The 18,316-nt window shown below is 37.9% G+C and overlaps 1 protein-coding gene across 1 annotated transcript; it reads left to right on the plus strand.

Annotated features, from left to right (window-relative positions):
• Positions 1-364: 364 nt before the first annotated feature.
• On the plus strand, positions 365-12,236 carry PTS (6-pyruvoyltetrahydropterin synthase). The gene is made up of 6 exons (XM_044666317.1): positions 365-513; positions 2,409-2,488; positions 4,196-4,218; positions 4,668-4,724; positions 10,534-10,604; positions 11,908-12,236. Exons 1-6 carry the CDS (start codon positions 434-436, stop codon positions 12,047-12,049), a joined length of 453 nt encoding a protein of 150 aa, XP_044522252.1. The 5' UTR covers positions 365-433; the 3' UTR covers positions 12,050-12,236.
• The last annotated feature ends 6,080 nt before the right edge of the window (positions 12,237-18,316 follow it).

Consider the following 18,316-nt stretch of genomic DNA (forward strand, 5'->3'; position numbering starts at 1 on the left):
AAATAAAATAAAAATTGATATGGATACAAGAAAAAGGGCTATATTAGAATTAATCATGAGAAAAGCAGGCTGTGTCATAGGGTCGTGCCGTTCTCATCCCTCCCTGCGGTCTTTGCTCAAAGGTCTCGCGACCCCTCGTCAAATATAACGCTTTGGGTGGGATTCTTATTCTAGTGGGAGGAAGCCTGGGATCACAGGCCTCCGGGCCTCGGCCTTTGACGCACGCCTAAGGCTCCTCGAGGGCGCTCCCCCGAGCCGGCAGAGGGCGACTTCTCTCGCAGCCTCGGTTCGTGGGAAGGGCTTTCCGGAAAGCGAGCACCCAGGGCTGCAGCTGGCCGAGCGCTGCAGGAAGGGAAGCCGGCCTCGCACCTCTTCTTGTCCCACCTTCAACCCGAGGGAGCCAGGAGAAGCCTCGGCGGCCCGGGCTCACAAGATGTTGAGCGCACGTCCGGGACGGCGCTATGCGCGGGTCTCGCGGTGCGTCACCTTCAGCGCGAGCCACAGGCTCCACAGGTGCGGGATGATGGGGTGGCGGTGGGGAGCGGAAGGTGGGATGGAGTTGGAGGGGGCAGAAGGAAAGGGGCGGGACCAGGTAACCCTAGCTGCATGGAGACGGGAGCCATTGGTCACTTGGTGGGCGGGTATGGTGGGCGGGGCCATCTGGAGGAGGTGGAATGAGCCTTGGACCAGCTAGGACTGGGAAAGCAACTGCCATTGAGAGACGGAAATGTCTGCACCCGCGAATACAAAGGAAAAGCTAATCAAAGTAAAAGACAGTTATCAAAATATTTTTAAAAGGTCATAGGCTTCTGGCTTAGAATTCCGTTATTAGTATTATTGTTAGTAATACAATATAATAAAAATTAATTACGCATTTACTGGGGCAGCTCGGTGGCTCAGTAGAGAGGGCACCAGTTTTGGAGATGGGGGTCCTGAGTGTAAAGCTGGCCTTAGACGTTTCCTAGCTGTGTGACCCTGGGCAAGTCATTTAACTCCAATGGCACAGTCCTTACTGCTCTTTTGCCTCTATTCTAAGAGAGAAGGTTGTTTTTTTTTTTTGTTTGTTTGTTTGTTTTTAAAGCAAAGGTGGATATATAAAATGAGGGTGTGGGTGTGTAGATAACCAATATTTCTGAGCTATCACAGGTTAAATTGGGGGAGGAATGGGGACAAAGATAAGAGGAAGAGAGATGTTGCCACTGTTAGCTAATGTACTGTTTGGGGGAGTGAGGGCAGGCGTGGTGGTAAGTTTAAAAGGACAATCAATAAACAATTAATTCACATTTGTGGAATGCCTTCTCTGTGCCTGACGCTGTGCTAAATTAAGTGATTCCATGGAATGTCCCAGCATCTTAGCCCTTTTATAGTTTGTAACTAATTTGAAAGCCTCTAAGTAGCTGCCTTCAGAATCAAATATAAAATCTGCTGTTTAGCTTTAAAGCCCTTGTTGTTGCCTTCCTATTTCTGCAGTCTTCTAAGACCTTTACAATCCAGTGATCCAGTGGTACTGACCTTCTTGCTGATTTTCACAGAAGACAGACAATATTCCCACCCCTGGTGTTTTCATTGGCTGACCTTTCATACCCTGAACTTTTCTCCATCTTCATGCCTGTGTCGTGGCCACCTTCAGAAGCCTAGATAAAATCCCATCTTCTACTAGGAGCCCTTCCCCAATCCCACTTAATACTAGTGCTTTTTTCCCTCTGTTGATTATTTCCAGTGTATCCTTTCTATATCATGTTTGAATATATTTGTTGTTTTTCCCATTAGTTTCCTTGAGAGCAGATTATTTTACCTTTCTTTGGTCTTAGCACTGTGGCAGGCACATAGTACATCTTAATAATGTTTGTTGGTTTACTAACTGGTTGAGGGAGGAAATTATTACATTTAGAAAAACCTGGGATATAGCAAAAAGGATATATGGCTAGAAATTCATACTTTTGGAATGATTCATACTAGATAGAAAATGGCACTTGCTGTCACTCAAGAGCCTATGTGATCTTAATGTAGGTGAATTTAACGTCTGAATTGCTAGCGTCAATGATAGTATTCTGATCTGGGATGATAGTAAACACTGTAAGTTTTATAATTAAAAAAATATGACACACAAGAGTTCCTATTGTCAGGGAAGTGGCACAGAGCTAGGTCAGGAGGACCTGGGTTCAAATTTGGCCTCAGATTCTTCCAGTTGTGTGACCTGGGGTGAGAGACTTAACCCTGTTTGCCTATGTCCTAGAGTTGATACTAGGACAGAAAGTAAGGGTTTGAAAGAAAAAAAAAAAAGCCCCTGTTGGGGTGATATGAACATATACTGACAGATTTTCAAAGTATAAAGATTTTTTTAAAAGCATGTAGGGGTTTGCATGTGTAATTTGTGTACTATTGTTTATTCTTTTTTTCTTTGGCAGCACATTTCTCAGTGATGAAGAGAATCTAAAAGTGTTTGGGAAATGTAATAATCCCAATGGCCATGGGCATAACTATAAAGGTAAGAAAAGGAAGCTTGAGAATTTTAGCTCTTTCACAGAATTGATGGAAAGGATCCCTCGATTTTGCAGAAAGAACAGTGGCTTGGGAGTCAGGGAATTTGTGTTCTAATATAGATCCAGCTGTGTCAGTAATCTTGGGCAAGTTACTCTTTCTCTCAATTTCTGTTCCAAAATATTTGTAAAATAGCAGTTAGAAGATATGATCTTTAAGGTCTCTTCCAGGTCTAATGTTCTCTGAATCTAAGTGCTAAATATCATTGTGGACTTAATAGGTGAAAAACATTGTGAGCTTAAATTTCCATGATTTTAGACAAATGAGAAGTTAAATTAATTTCAAATATAGAATATCTCTCCCTTTGTTGAATACATTTTAGTAGTTTTCAAGTTATTCAGAAGAGCAAGAGAAGATAAATACTCTCAATTATCTGCTCTAATGGAATGGAGCAGTGTTACAGTTACAATCAGTGGTTTAAAATCATTTTTATTTGGCTTAGGAATTCATAATAAAATTTTCGTGGCAGTATATATCCATCTAACCAAATTTGGCTAAGGTTCATATTGAAATGACTTTGTATTCTGTCAAGTACACATTGGCAGAGTGAGAGGCAATGCCTAGTAAGGACATAGCTGAGTTTAAACATATTTGCCAGAGATAATCCACAGTAATAATTAATTTATCAGAGTAGGTAAGTTACTCAGTGGTTAGAGAGCCAGACCCGGAGATGGGAAATCCTGGGTTCAAATTTGATCTCAGACACTTCTTCTCTGTGTGACTCTGGACAAGTCATTTAACCTCTGTTGCTTAGTCCTTACCACTTTTCTGTCTTGGGACCAATACATGTATTGATTCTAAGATGAAAGGGAAGGATTAAAAATGTAATTTATGCATGGAAAATTGAGAATTGTCTCCTAGAAGAGTCAGCCTGGCATGGTATAATAGATAAAGTGCCACCCTTTAGAGTAAAAAAAAGAGCTATTTTCAAATCTTACCTCTGGATTACTCATTAATATATGTGACTTTGGGCATGTCACATAATATCCAAATCTTAGCCAACTTCCTAGGACTTATTTACTAAGTCATAATCAGGTAAGTGATCCTTAGCACTGGTAGGGGAATTCTCTACTCTGATAGAATCGAATCACCAATCCTTTGAGTTCCGTACTTGGGAGTTTATTCTATTAAGACATAACAGATGCTTCCAAGTGCTGATCTATAAACAATTCGCCTACCCTCAGATAAACATCCATTTGTGAAGCTCTTTCCTCCTAAATTACCCCTTACTTTATAAAAGCACCTGTTTTTCCTCAAATTATTGCTGTCAGCTTATGTGTGTATTCATGTGAATGAGCTGGAGAGATTCATATTCCTCTTTTGTCTCTAATAAGAATTTAAATCACTGAGTGTGCTTAATTTGCTGTGTGACCTTACTCAAACAGGTGTTACGCAGAATTGGGTGCTAGTTCTTGTAGCTTCCTTCCAAAGTATAACACACTTGCCTTGGCCTTGGCCTTACTGAGGAACTTTCTCAGTTTAGTTGTGGTTTGATGATAAAGGAACTGGCTTCCAAATTGGGAAGTGGTTTTTGTTTGAAAATATTAGACTGTTCCTTGTCTATTGCAGCTTATGTTGACAATTTGTGCTCATATGTTAGCTTGTTGAAAGTCATGCCTGTTTTTGGTATTTTGTTCCCTCCCTTCCCCCATAGTTGTGGTGACAGTACATGGAGAGGTATGTGCAGAAAATATTTCTTTGTGTCTGTAGCTTGTGTGGTAGCTTGCTTCATTAGGCCTTTTCCAGCTTCTGTGGTAGACTGCCATTGTGTATCCTGTTCTTGAAGTGTTTCCTTCAGTATTGCTTATCTGTTAGTCTTTTTATATCTGGTGAATTATTGCTTTTTCTTATCATTCTACCTCCAAAGAACTTTTCTTAAAACTGGTTTCTGAGGACTTGACTCTCTAGAAGAGGTAGTCCATGAACAGGTAATATTATAGCACAAGTAGTACGGTGTGAGGGTGGGACTCAGAGTTAAATGATGGCCTTAGAAATAGGACTATGGGAAAACAGATGTGGAAATATTTTGGCCTGCACTCTCTGCTTCATGCCAAATTTCTTTGTTTCCTAAGGGTTAATTGTAAGGAGTTGTCCAAATCTAATTTTTAACTCTATTTATCCCTCAGATTGATCCTGTAACAGGAATGGTTGTGAATCTGGCAGAGCTGAAAGACATTATGGAGGTAATAATATTACTTAGTTCGGTATAGTTTAGTAGTGTAGGTTTAAAATTCTAGCCCTTAGGGGCAACTGGGTGGCTCATTGGATTGAGAACCAGAGATGGAAGTCCTGGATTCAAATTTGTCCTCAGACACTTAACCTCTATTGCCTAGCCCTCACCACTCTTCTGCCTTGGAACCAATACATAGTATTCATTCTAAGATGGAAGATAAGGGTAAATAAAATAAAATTTAGGTCCTCAAATATAAATTTTCAAAAGCTTCCTTCTTCAAACTCCTGCCTCTACAATTGTTTTTGCTGTTTACCCCGGGGAACTTCCTTTTTCCTATGGCCTCAACCTTGCTCGTTATAACGCTATTTGAATGATTCATAGAATAAAAACCAGTCAGAAATAGCGTATTGTGATCGAGAGCTATTTGTGTTGTCTACCTTGTTTGAACTACACTTTACTTCTCTGCTTTTCCTGTTTTAATTCTGCTAGCCCTAAAAGAACTAACTTCCTTTTACTCCTGCCCTCAAAGATCTTCCCTTTCTCTGGGCCTTTTTAGCCTATAATCAACTGTTACAGAATTTAGCCTCCCATTGCTTCATGTTGTTCCCTGGGCAGAGACCATGTATATTTCTCCTCAACTCCCAAGTGTTTAGAAGTATCCAGTGCTTTGTTACACAGTACTTTTTCTGAAACTTAAAATCCAAAAGGCAACCACATTACACTGTATTGAGTTCTTTCTCTGTTACCTTTTATTTTCTGAGACATAAACAACAGATGCTTATTGAGCACCCAGGAGTGCACATCCACACTGTGAGAAACACAAAGAATACCCAGAGCTGCTGCCTTCATACAGCTTGCCCACTTGGGAACAAGACATATATGTCAAAAGCCAAACAATACAAGAGATATAAATCAACAGGTTAAAGTCTTAAAGAAAAGGTTGAGTTGCTGCAAATTCAGAAAAAGTATCCCATCCCTGTGGGTGCAGTAGTTAAAAGAAGGCCTTATGGAGAAGGTGGATGTGGACCTGAGCATTGAAAGTCACAGAATCTCCACGTTGCAGGGGTCCTCTGAGACCAGCTTTTATTGGAACAAAAACTCCTCCGCTACATTCCTCAAAGGTGCTCATCCAGCTTTTGCTTAAAGACTGTTTTAGTGATGAGAACTCACCATCTCTTGAGGTGGCCTGTTCTACTTTTGAATAGCTCTAATTGGTATGAAGCATAAATTGATTTTTTTCCCTGTATGTCTAAATTTGTCTCTTTTCAACTTCTTGCCTTAGCTCCAGCAAAAGTGGTATAATCCATCATGCACAGGACAGGCCTGACTTCTCTTGATTTACTCTCCCAGTTCTTTCACCTCATCTGCATATGGCCTGACCTTGAGACCTGCCACCGTCCTGTTTGCCTCTTAGTTGCTCTCAAGTGAACCAGTATACTTTATAAGTGCAGCGCTGAGAACTGAACATAATATTCCATATCTTGTCTAACTAGGGCAGAATGTATCAGGACTATCACTTCATGTAGCCCAGGGGCATATTGACTTTTTGGCTGCTATAACAAGCTTTTGAACTTGTATTGAACTTTGTGCCAATTAAGACCCTCAAGTTTTGTTTTTTTTGTGAACTATTATCAAGCCATGCCTCTCTCATATTGTATTTATGATGTTGATTTTTAAAAATTCAAACTGAAAAATTTACATTTATTTCTATTAAATTTTATATTGATGGCTGTAACACAACAGTCTAACTTGCTGAGAAATTTTTAGCTCTTATGATCCAACATGTGTCCCAGCTCTCCTAGCTAAGTGCCTTCTTCAAATTTGAAAATCATATCACTTAGGCCTTTATTGAATTCATTGATTAAAAATATTAAATAGCATAATACCAAGTACCAGTTCTTGGGCTAAAGTGACAATGAAGCACTAATAACTACTTTTTGTGTCCATTCAATAAGCTCTAAGTTCTCCCAGTTGTGATATTAGCTAGCAAACATTATCTTATCTACAAGAATAGGATGATAAATTTTTTCAAATGCTTTGCTAATATCTAGGCTTGATCTGTCAAGGACAGTAACTATTAGAAAATGAAATAATGTTAGTCCCACCTGGCCTTCTTAAAATTTATCTTTTGTTTTTTTGTCACCTACATTTCCCAAGATATTTTCCTCACTCCCAGCTAGCCTTTAATATAAAGAATAAAAACCTCCCACCCTAGCTTAGCCAAAATAATCAACACGTTGAACAAATCTGATGTATGCAATATGTCACCGCCATAGTCCCACCCCTGTGAAAAAATGGGAGAAGTTCCCTTACATAGGTGTTCTTTGGGAGCAAACTTCATTGTTGTAATTTCACAGCATTGCTTCGGTTGTTTTGTCATTATAGTTTCTGGTACATAGTTATAGTTATTGCATATATTGTTTTCCTTGTTCTATTTATTTAACTTTTCATCAGTTTATGTTAGCCTTCTTGTGTTTTGATTTATCAACCATATTCATTATTTCTTTCAGCATAGTAGTCATCTATTATATTCATATGTTACAGCTTTTTTATTCATTCTTTAGCTTATGGCCATCTGCTTTATTTCATGTTCTTTACTACCATGCAAAGCACTGCCATGAGTATAGGCTTTTGTTTTTTCATTATTGACTTCCTTTGAGTAACTGCCTAAGAGTGGGACCTCTGGGTCAAAGGTTAGTGTAGAGAGCCGTAAACAAACAATTTGATCTGTAAATCCTATCAGATCCAGCTATAACTGATGATTATAACCAATTTATAACTTCTTTCATTATTCAAAGTTTTCCTTTGTAATAAATCATGTTAATTTAAAGAAAATGGGGATTATGTGGGATAATGAAGCTATTAAGAGAAATTAGAATCTCAATTAGATATTTTTATCTGGACCCCATCAAAAGATCAATACAGACTTGCAGAGCCATGTATTGACCTTTCTCAGGTACGAGGCTAGAATGGGCTATCTAAGATAAAAATCTGAGATTCCTCTTTTGATTCCTTTCATAATTCACACCTTTCTTTAAAAAGCAATATAGTCTTGTTGAAAAAGCTTTGGGCTCTCAGTAATCCAGCAGGAGGAGGGTTAACACAGTTCCCCTTTGACCAAGAATACAGCTGCCTGGTACAACCAAGGTTGAACCCTTAGCAGGGGCATTTTGCCCAGAATTAAAGTAAAATAATGAGGCTCAAAAATATTGTTTAATACCATTAAGGCTGAGAAATTCAGGGGCTTTCTGGCCTAACAAAATGTCCCAGACTTCACTTCATGATAACACATATAGTTGATACTTTAGCATAGGTTTTTATCTATACCTGGAAGCTTCTAAGGCTTTTGTTTTGACTATAGTAAAAATACTGTTCTCTGTAATTGTGGGAAACTTTCTTGGGCTTGTGGGGGAAGGGGATCTTTAACTTTCTATATAATAAACTGATGACTCCATTGTACCTCAGAGCACTTTGAGCTAACAAGCCGTGCTTCCAATCTGTTTTGTTCTTTACATCTGATGACCACCCTAGGCCACTCAGATAAGTCTCTGGTTATAGAGCAGGATCTCTATAGGTTAGCATGATTTTAATCTTCTTTGCATAATTCCCAATTGCTTTCCAGGATAGTTGGATCAATCCACTGCTGTGCCAACAGTTCATAAGTTTGCCTATTTTGCCAATCTCCCTCCAACATGGTCTGATTCTCTCTTTTGACATCTTTGCCAGGCTGAGTCCTGGTGAACCTGAGTTGATTTGATTTGTATATTTCTCTTGTTTGTAGTGATTTAGAGCAATATTTCATATAGTTATTAATAGTTATAATTATTTTGGGAACTGTTTTTTCATATGATTTGACTGCTTATTTGGGAATGGCTTTTGTTAGTAAACCCTGTTCTTGATGAAACCATATTATCTCTTCATGATCCCTGCTTTATATTCTAAATGTTTGCTTACCATCCCTTTAAATGATTTAACTGTTACTAGGAATTGGAAGTCAAACTCACTGTTCTGTACTAAACAAATTCTACTTTCTTCCATTTTTGGGAAATCAAGATAATATTTGGTCTTGTCCAATTCTGTATTACCTATCCTGAATGATGCCATTCCGACAGTGATTCTGCATTCACATTTCTGTTTTCTTTTAGTACGTAGAGAAGTAGTTATCTGAATCTGGGGACTTGAACTTATCAGGTATATCAAGGTACTCTTGACTGATGTATAGTATTAACTCTCTTTTAGCCATTTTCTTTTCTTTCTTTTCTTTTTTTTAAACTCATATCTTTTGTCTTAGAATCAGTATTGTGTATTGGTTCCAAGACAGAAGAAAAGTAAGGGCTAGGCACTGAGGTGTTAGATGACTTGTCCAGAGTCACATAACTAGGAAGTGTCTGAGGCCAGATTTGAACCCAGGACCTTGAGTCTATAGGTCTGACTATATAGATCCACTGAGCCACCTTCCTTCCCTGTCATTAATCATTTCCTCTGTTTTCTTTTTTCCCCTCTAGTACTCAAATCATTCTTCTTAGTAGAGAAGACAGACAAATCTCACATATTTATTTTGTTAGTGCCCATATAGGAAAATCCTTTTAATTTATAATTTTATTTTTTAAAATCCTTATCTTCTATCTTAGAATCAATACTATTTATTGGTTCCAAGGCAGAAGAGCAGTAAGGGCTAGGCAATTGGGGTTAAATGACTTGCCCAGGATCACACAGCTAGGAAGTGTCTAAGGTCAGATTTGAACCCAGGATCTCCCATCTCTAGGTTTGGTTCTCTACTGAGCTACCTAGCTGCCCCCCCTTTCAATTTATTGAAAACATAATTCAAAATAATAATAGCTGACTTCTACAAAGTACTTTAAGGTTTCAAAGTACTTTATAACATTGCCTCATTTAATTTTCATCATGGTGAGATGAACTTAATATTGCAATATTATTATCCCCATATAGCAGATGAGGAAATGGGTTCAGTGGTATTAGCTGACTCACCATAATTACCCAGATTGTAAGTGTCAGAGGCAGATTGGAACCTAGGTCTTCTCAATTCTAAAACCAATGTCCTTTTCACTGCATGCAACATGATGCCTTTTGAGATCCTAAAAATGATTGCTTTCTTGATATCCAAGGCTTTTTAGGGTAGCTTGAAAGTAGATACTGATGTCAGAAAAAAGACAATTATAGCTCTTGATAATGACAAGGAGAAAAATATGATATGAAGGTGTTTGAACACTTGGAAATTATTTCTTTTGCATTTGTGAAATATTTTTCCTTCCAGGAGCTTCAGATAATTAAATTACTCAGTTCTTCAAATTTTGATCTAATTTGATAATTGTGCAGCTCTTAACAAATAATTCCTTAAGAACCTTTCTTTGGTTCTTTGGTGGCATGTCCTCATGCCAGCCTCAGATGTCTTATTGTGGCACTGATCAAAATGAGTTATAATAAGATGTTGTTTAAAATACAGACCTTCTGGGATGTTATGTAAGAATTGTTATCTGCTATTTCCAGTTGTCTTGGGTCACAATGTTATACTCAAGTTCTAATATGTGTGTTTTTACTCTAATATGAAGTCTGGTATATATGGCAGTTGTGTGTTTCTCATCATGGTTTTGCCAGTTGATCTTCTGACAGGAAGGACATAGTTTGGTGTAGGAGGTTCTGTTTTCCACTGATAGTATTAAGTTGCCTAGAGTTTGGTTAGATAGAGTTGCAGCACCCAGGAGCCCAAATTCTCTAAGGTCTGAGAAGCACAAGCAGTGCCCATTCAAATCTGAATCACAGATGGAGCAGTTTTTTTCCCTATTCTCTTTTGGCCCCAGGAGGCAATTATGAAACCACTTGATCATAAGAACTTGGACCAGGATGTACCCTACTTTGCAGATGTTGTAAGGTAGGTGCTGGCCCCCACTTTTGTCTCATAACAGATAATAAAATGAGAATGAATTTTCATATTGGTTCAAATAAACTGTAGTCTTTCCCCACTCCATCTAGCGTCTATAATATCAAAGCTGAATATAATCTAAAGTACTGTTAGTATAGGCATAGTCTAAAGCTTGCTTCCCTAGGAGCAAAGGCAGAAACGGTAGCCTCAGCTTTCTTGGAGGCCTTCCACCCACATAGGGAGACCTTGTATTATTGGATGGCCCTGCTGCTGCCCTTACCTCAAGAAATAAGGGAGGAAGATTCTCTGAGAAGGCTTTAATGTCCAAGCATCCATTCAATGTCCTACTCTATATCCTTCAGGCTAGAAAAACCACCAGGTGTGTGGTGGGAAGGGATATTTGACAGTAGTCTCTCCTCTTCCCAGAATTTTTACTTTATTTTAGAGCATAGACTATATATGACAGTATGCATCTTAGCACAAGTCTGAATATTTTGAATTAAAAAATATCTCTTGGTATTTTTAAGTCCAATGATGGAGATTCTAAGGATTCTCTCTCAACTTTCAACAGGCTGTCCCAAAAGACTCAAATAAAAGCTTTTAAGCTTAAAACTGCGCTAATACTTTTAGGACAACCTATATGTAATATTTTGTGAGGAAGAAACTTGGTTGTTTACTTTGAAAACACTGAAATAGGCTATTTTTGTATGATAATTTCATGTAATCAAAATATATACGCATGTATTTTCTTCCCCAAAGATTTTATTTTTGAAAAATATCTCTTGTTTTTTATTTTTTTTATTGTTTTATTTTTATTTTATTNCCAATGATGGAGATTCTAAGGATTCTCTCTCAACTTTCAACAGGCTGTCCCAAAAGACTCAAATAAAAGCTTTTAAGCTTAAAACTGCGCTAATACTTTTAGGACAACCTATATGTAATATTTTGTGAGGAAGAAACTTGGTTGTTTACTTTGAAAACACTGAAATAGGCTATTTTTGTATGATAATTTCATGTAATGAAAATATATACGCATGTATTTTCTTCCCCAAAGATTTTATTTTTGAAAAATATCTCTTGTTTTTTATTTTTTTATTGTTTTATTTTTATTTTATTTATTTTTATATTTATATTTTAAATTTATATTTATATTTATTATTCAGTAAATAATTTACTTTATTTGTTAGTACAAATACTAAAGTTTCACTGAGAATATAACATGTAAGCAAGAAGAATATTTATTTCTGAGAGTATTAGACCTTGTTAGTCATTTTCATATCTGAACTTATAAAATCTTTATCTCTATTCACAGCACAACAGAAAATGTAGCTGTATATATCTGGGAAAACCTTCAGAAAATTCTTCCTGTGGGAGTCCTTTATAAAGTCAAAGTGCATGAAACTGACAAAAACATCGTTGTCTACAAGGGAGAGCTATCAGCCTTTGGGGATTAGTATTACCATCTGAACATTAAATTCATGGCTAATATTTTTGGAAAAGGAACTTTATCCTTTGAAGTATTAATAAGATGCCACAGAGATGCTACAGTTGTGTTCTGAAATATCTGAATGTAAAAAAATATTTCAAATTGGCAGAATTTTTCATTTAATTCTAGAGAGCTATACTTTACAAATAAAAACAAAATGCTTTGGTGGATCATTTAAAAATATCTTCATATTACTTTGTCATGGTCATCTTAGTTTTCCTAATTGGGAATAATAAATGAATGAATGAATGAATGAATGAATGAATGAATGAATGAATGAATGAAAAAGCATTCCATAAGTGCCTAATATGTGCTAACCATTCTACTAAGCATTCAGGATACAAATAAAAAATGAGGACAACCTCTGCTCTCAGTGAGCTTACATTCTTATAGTGAGATACAACCCACATGTTAGAGTAGTGACCAGTGAAGACTCTTTGGTTTGGAGGTAGCTTAAGTGGCTCAGTGGATACAGAGCCAGACCTTGAAATGGGTGCATCCCGGTTCAAAGGTGGCCTGAAACCCTAGCTGTGTGATCCTGGGCAAGTCACTTAAACTCAGTTACCTAGCCCTTTCCACTTTTCTGTCTGGGAAATGATACTTAGTATTGCTATGAGGACAGAAGGCAAGAATTTTTTTTTTTTAAATTCCTCTGAGAAGGCTTTAATGTGGTTTGGAAAGTTCCTAAATGGAGTTATAGGAGAGTGTAAATTGGCATACCCTTTCTAGGAGCAGTGGTAGAATTGATTTCATTATGGTTTCAGGACTGGAAAGGGAGGGGAGAGCCAGGGGTGATTGGTGTAGAGAAGTCCAGAGAATAAAGTGAAACATATCTGGAGACGGTTTAGTGGGTTTAGTGGACTCCTGAGGCCACCTACCACTAATCACCCCTGAGGGTCCAAGAGTAGGCATTCTGGGCATGAACATAATTAAGTTGTCCTGGACATAACAAAGCAAAGGATTTTTTTGTAGGGTATTTGAAACATTAAAATGTGTGTAGAACTTTGCAGTAAGTCAAGCTTGAGTGCTAAGATAGCTACTTTTGAAGACCAGGAATAATTGTTATACACTTGTTATATACCATGTTAAAATAATCCAATAGAAAAAAGGAATCCCAGCTCTGTGTGACACCACTCCCATAAGAATTGCTTTCTCATTGGCCTTAACCATTTCCCCCATGATTTTAATTTGTATTAAATTATGTTTGGGAGATGTTTTTGTATGTAAACTAGCAGGACTGTGTTGGGTGCATAGAGCTATTTCTTGGCTTCTCATTTGCATTGCTGGGAGGAGGAGGCAGAACTTCTCCTTTTCCCATAGCACCCCATAAAAAACTTTGTGTCTAATTCATAGTCGAAGAGGACCTGACAGATTAAAGGCCAGAATGACTCTTAAAGTTTTATTAAGTTTAAGAGCTCTGGACCTTGGGGTCAGCAGAACTAGATTCAAATCTCAGTTTTGCTATTTATTAGCTATATATAGCCTTTCATTTTCTGTCTTTAAAAGAGAGGCAATAATTCTTTCATTACTCATCCTACAGGGATGCCATGAAAATCAAACTGATTATGTAAATTTTGTAGAGAGGAAGTGTGGTATAGTGGAGCATGAGCTGGCAGTGAAGTCAGAAAGACCTGAGTTCAAGATCTACCTCTGATACATACTGACTGTGACCCTGGGTAAGTTACCAACTGTGGGAAGCCAATAAGATAATAGATAAAAATCTGAGACCCCTCTTTTGACACCTCTTATGATCCATACCTTTTCTTATTGGAAAAACATTATAGAGTTATTGGAAAGCTTTGAGTCCATAACCAGACCAGAAGCTACTGAGTTAACAATTTCTCTCCTTGACAGTTTCTCTCCTTGATGATTAAGAAGCCTGAACCCCCAAAAATATATTACTTAGATAAGGACTGGAGCCAGACAATTTAGTCCAGACTATCTGACCAGGTGCAGATCTGTAAATCAAGGCAGAACACAATTAGTAAACATCTCCATGAAATTTATTTCTGCTCCCAGAATTAACCCCTACTAATTGGTGTTTGGAATTTGGCTCTTGTCCTTGCACCCATATCTCTACTTTTTAGACTTTAATGGATTGTGTATGATTTGTAACCCCTTCACAGCTGTTACTCTTTCTTTGTGTTCTTTGTTTGAAACCAGTATAAAATAAAGTCCAAATCCCATAGCGTTAGAGCAACATGGGCTAACCACTAGTCTGGTTGTTCTCATTTTCTTTCTCCTGCCTTAACAATCCTAAGCCACCAACGCCACCCAGGACCCCAAAATCATATAGGCGGCTGGCCCCCTATAACCAACTCTCGGTGTTCTAGGCAACTCCAGGACTCTATGTTGCAGAGAAGGTGGCATTGGTGGAAATTCCCAAAGCCAGTAGTTCCTTATACCAATGAAAGTGCAAGTCTAGTCCCTATCTCTATGTCATTTTAACAGTGTTTTGAAAACAGAAGGTACTATTATAAATATCAGTTATTCCTTAAATTTTGAAACTTGAGATGGTGACGAATTAGATACTTTAAATTTGAGGATAAATTTGTATGTATCACATATAGTTTTTGGTTGAGTTATTTATTTGATAAATTATGCCATAAACATTGGTGACTAAAAAAAGCTGTATGAGAACTTTTGGGTAGAAGACTAATGCTAGATTATAAAGCATTACATTTAAAAAGGATTAGCATTAGTGAAACTCTAGTTGCTCTGAGTTGCTTCAAGAAAACAATATCTCTTATTTTTTCTTCCTGGTATTCATAATAGAAGCTTTTATTTTGTAATTTGTATCTTTCTCTCTCTCTCTCTCTCTCTCTCTCTCTCTCTGTGTGTGTGTGTGTGTGTGTGTGTGTGTGTGTGAGAGAGAGAGAGACAGAGACAGAGACAGAGACAGAGAGACAGAGAGACAGAGAGACAGAGAGACAGACAGAGAGAGAGAAAAGAAACAAAGGGAGAAAGACTGGGATATAGGTAGGGGAGTGAGAGACAGAGAGAGGCAGACACAGAGGCGGAGAAAGAGTACAAGCAAGACCTAGAGACAGAGAAAGGCTGGAAGGACGTAATGATATGATAGGTTATAACCTTTGGATCATATAGAACTGAGTAAATTTAGGAATCCTGGTATGAAATGGAGCTGTTGTGAGGCATTGAGGTTGTTGCAATGGACTGTAACATTCCTTCAATTTGGTTTTTTTCCCCATCTTGTCTAGTTTCTCCTTAAGGGGGAAAAAAACCCCAAACCAAACCAAATCAGTGTTTTGATAGGAACCTGTAATTAGAAAGATCATTTCATTCCAAACTAATTTTATTTGACCAGTGAGGGTGAGGTAGGAGAGAGAAGCAGTGTGGTCTAATTGAAAGAGTATTGGCCAAGGAGTTAGAAGAGCTGGGTTTCAATTTGAGCCTTATCATTTACTAGTTATGCAATCTTACCAGAATAATTTATTATTTCTGGACTTTAGCTATTTCATCTAAAGAATATCAAGAAGTTAGACTAGTTCCTAGGTTATTTTTAGCTCTGAAATTGTGCAATCCCATAATTCTGCACCCATAAGTCTATCACATAAAGGTTAGCTTTTTGTTTTGTTTTGTTTTGTTTTGTTTTTGAGGGATTGCTTAAGTCTAATGGAAATACTTGAAAATAGCAGATTTGGAGGTTCTGGTTTATATAGGAATTAAATTCAGCTTGAATAAATATAGAAGGACTTGATTATTTATGTGGATTGGACTTAGCAGTTTTGAAATAAATCTCATGGAAAAAAGTTCATTTTGTGAATGTTAAATCAACATGATTTGGTCAGTGAGCTGCCAAAACAGGGATAGCCTTGAGTCTTGAGTTCATATTCTTGCTTTGCTACTTATTATCTGATCTGCGTGCCCTTGGATAAATTACATACTTATTCTGAAACTGAGTTTCCTTTTCTGTACAAGGAGAGCATTGGATTAGATTATCTCTAAGATCCCTTTGAGGGCAGTTAGGTGGTGCAGTGGATAGAGTGCTGGACCTGGAGTTATCTTCCCAAATTCAAATCTGCTCTCGGACACTTACTAGCTCTGTGAACCTTGGCAAGCCACTTAACCTTGTTTATTTCAGTTTCCTTATTTGTAAAATGAGTTGGAGAAGGAAATGGTAAGCCACTCCTGTATCTTTGCCAAGAAAACCCCAATGGAGTCATGAAGATACTGGCATGATCGCAACAACATTTGTCAAGTGCAAAAATATTAGAAATACTGGACTTTACTATATCAGACATTTTAAAAATAGAGAAATCTTGATGTGCATTTAACACTCAAACATTAATCTAAGTGAAATGTATTTATGGAAATTAGTTGCTTAATTTTGGATCCTGGCTGGTTTGATCTGAATATCTTCATCAAATATGTATTAAACATCTACTCAGTTCTTATACTAAGTGGATGCGGAGCAGTAAAATGCATAGCTCTTGTTCTTCAGGAACTTAACAATTTGGTTGGGGAGGCACACATGAATATTTAAATAACATATCTTAATTAAATTTTATCTTTTCCAGTAACTAGCATAATCAATAAATCAATATTTATTAACTACCTACTCTATGTGAGTTTCTTTGCTAAGTACTTGGGTTAGAAACAATCAAAAAGAAAGATAATCCCAGCCTTCAAGGAATTTATATTCCATTAAAGGATGTCTACTCACAAAAGGGACCTGAAAAGGAAATGGGGGAGAGATAAAGATAAAACCAAAAAGTCAGGAACATGACTAGGAGGAGAGTGAAGGCCAGCTGATATGGGCCTCTTCACAAAATGGAGGCTGCAGAAAGAAGGAGAGCGGCATTGCAGAGAGATTTCATGATGAGTAGGCTGCAGGGTTGAGAGGAGACTCCAGGCACTGAGACAAGTTTTAGGATGAGGTGTTGGGGGAAAGGAGTTCAGTTTGTCAACCTGAAATGGAGAGGACTACCAAAGTAGCAACAAGGGCTTTCATCAAGGCAAGGGGATTACATTCCCAAATCAAAGTACAGGAGTGCCCAGGAAGGGTTGAAGGGGTAGAGTTTAAATATACTTGAACAAGAAGGAGTTCTTGGGAAGGGGAGCAACAGGGAAGGGTGCTTGGGAAGGTTGTTTTGCAAAAATATACAAAGGTTGGGGAGTGGTAATGATATGGGTTGCCAAGCAGTCAGGTTGGTATATGGATGTTGATAGGTTGTTATAAGGATGTAGGCAGGAGTTCAGCAATTGGCCAATCAGCATGGGCACAGCAAACTAGGGACTTTCCTTCCTTTGGAATCTGTGCAGAATCAGACAAAAAGCGCCTCAGGGTGTTTAACATATCATTAGTATCCTATTTGCATTGTGGTTTTTATCCCCTTCATAGGGAAACAAGGTCAACTATGGGTAAGGCCACACAGACCAAGGCAAACTATGGGTAAAGTGACATCAGCTCCTTGGGAACAGCAGGCAGCAACCGCCCAAACAAATCACTCTTTTCTTAGTAACTAATCAAGATAAAAAGCATTCCTGAAAACCTCTCAGAGCCTTGCCACCCAAACTTTTCCACTGCCAAACCTCTCCATCACCACTATGGACACTCTCATCACCAGGGCCATTCCACCACCTCCTCCTCCCTCTCTTAAGAAAGCTTGTTCCTTTGCCATGGAGATTGCCTGAGTCATTAATTCTTTGGGAAAGACCCTAATTTCTCTCCCAACATCAGTAATATTGGTCAGAACAGGGGGTTCCACCAGTAACTAATAGGAAGTTTCCAGGGATATCACTGTTTCAATCATGAGGTGAGGTTAGGTAGCCCCTTCTTTTGGCTGCATTTGACAAATTTTAGATATGTGGAGTCTAAGGTGATAGTGGGACATCATTGTGTGAATATCTGGTCAGTAGATGCTGCATGACTGGGGCTTGCCAATTAAGGATTGGAGAAATAGATTTTAGTTATCTGTATAGAGATGACAGGTTGCTTATGAGAATGAATGGGCTCTCTAAGAAAGTAAGCTTTCACCTTAGAAGGTGGGGAACCAAAACTTTTGGACATCAGAGTCGCCAGTTAATTAAAAACACCTGAAAAGGTGAACTTTTTTTTTTTTTTTACTCCATTCTTGAAGTGACTAGAAGCTCACTGCATTTTCTTTAAGTGGTTAAAAACAGAACAAAAATCTTATGTTGGGGGTTTGTAGACCGGTAGAATGGCGGCTTTGCATATATTTGCAAATTTTATGTTTCTTTCGGCTTCATCAGG

Source organism: Gracilinanus agilis, chromosome 3 (genome assembly GCF_016433145.1).
Source record: "Gracilinanus agilis isolate LMUSP501 chromosome 3, AgileGrace, whole genome shotgun sequence".
NCBI classification, from domain to species: domain Eukaryota; kingdom Metazoa; phylum Chordata; class Mammalia; order Didelphimorphia; family Didelphidae; genus Gracilinanus; species Gracilinanus agilis.

Bases quoted from the DNA above. Each gene is read 5' to 3' on its own strand.
- PTS (XM_044666317.1), top strand. From the start codon at position 434: ATGTTGAGCGCACGTCCGGGACGGCGCTATGCGCGGGTCTCGCGGTGC. The intron at 514-2,408 runs GTGCGGGATGAT...TTTCTTTGGCAG, and splicing joins GCGAGCCACAGGCTCCACAG to CACATTTCTCAGTGATGAAG. The intron at 2,489-4,195 runs GTAAGAAAAGGA...CTTCCCCCATAG, and splicing joins CCATGGGCATAACTATAAAG to TTGTGGTGACAGTACATGGA.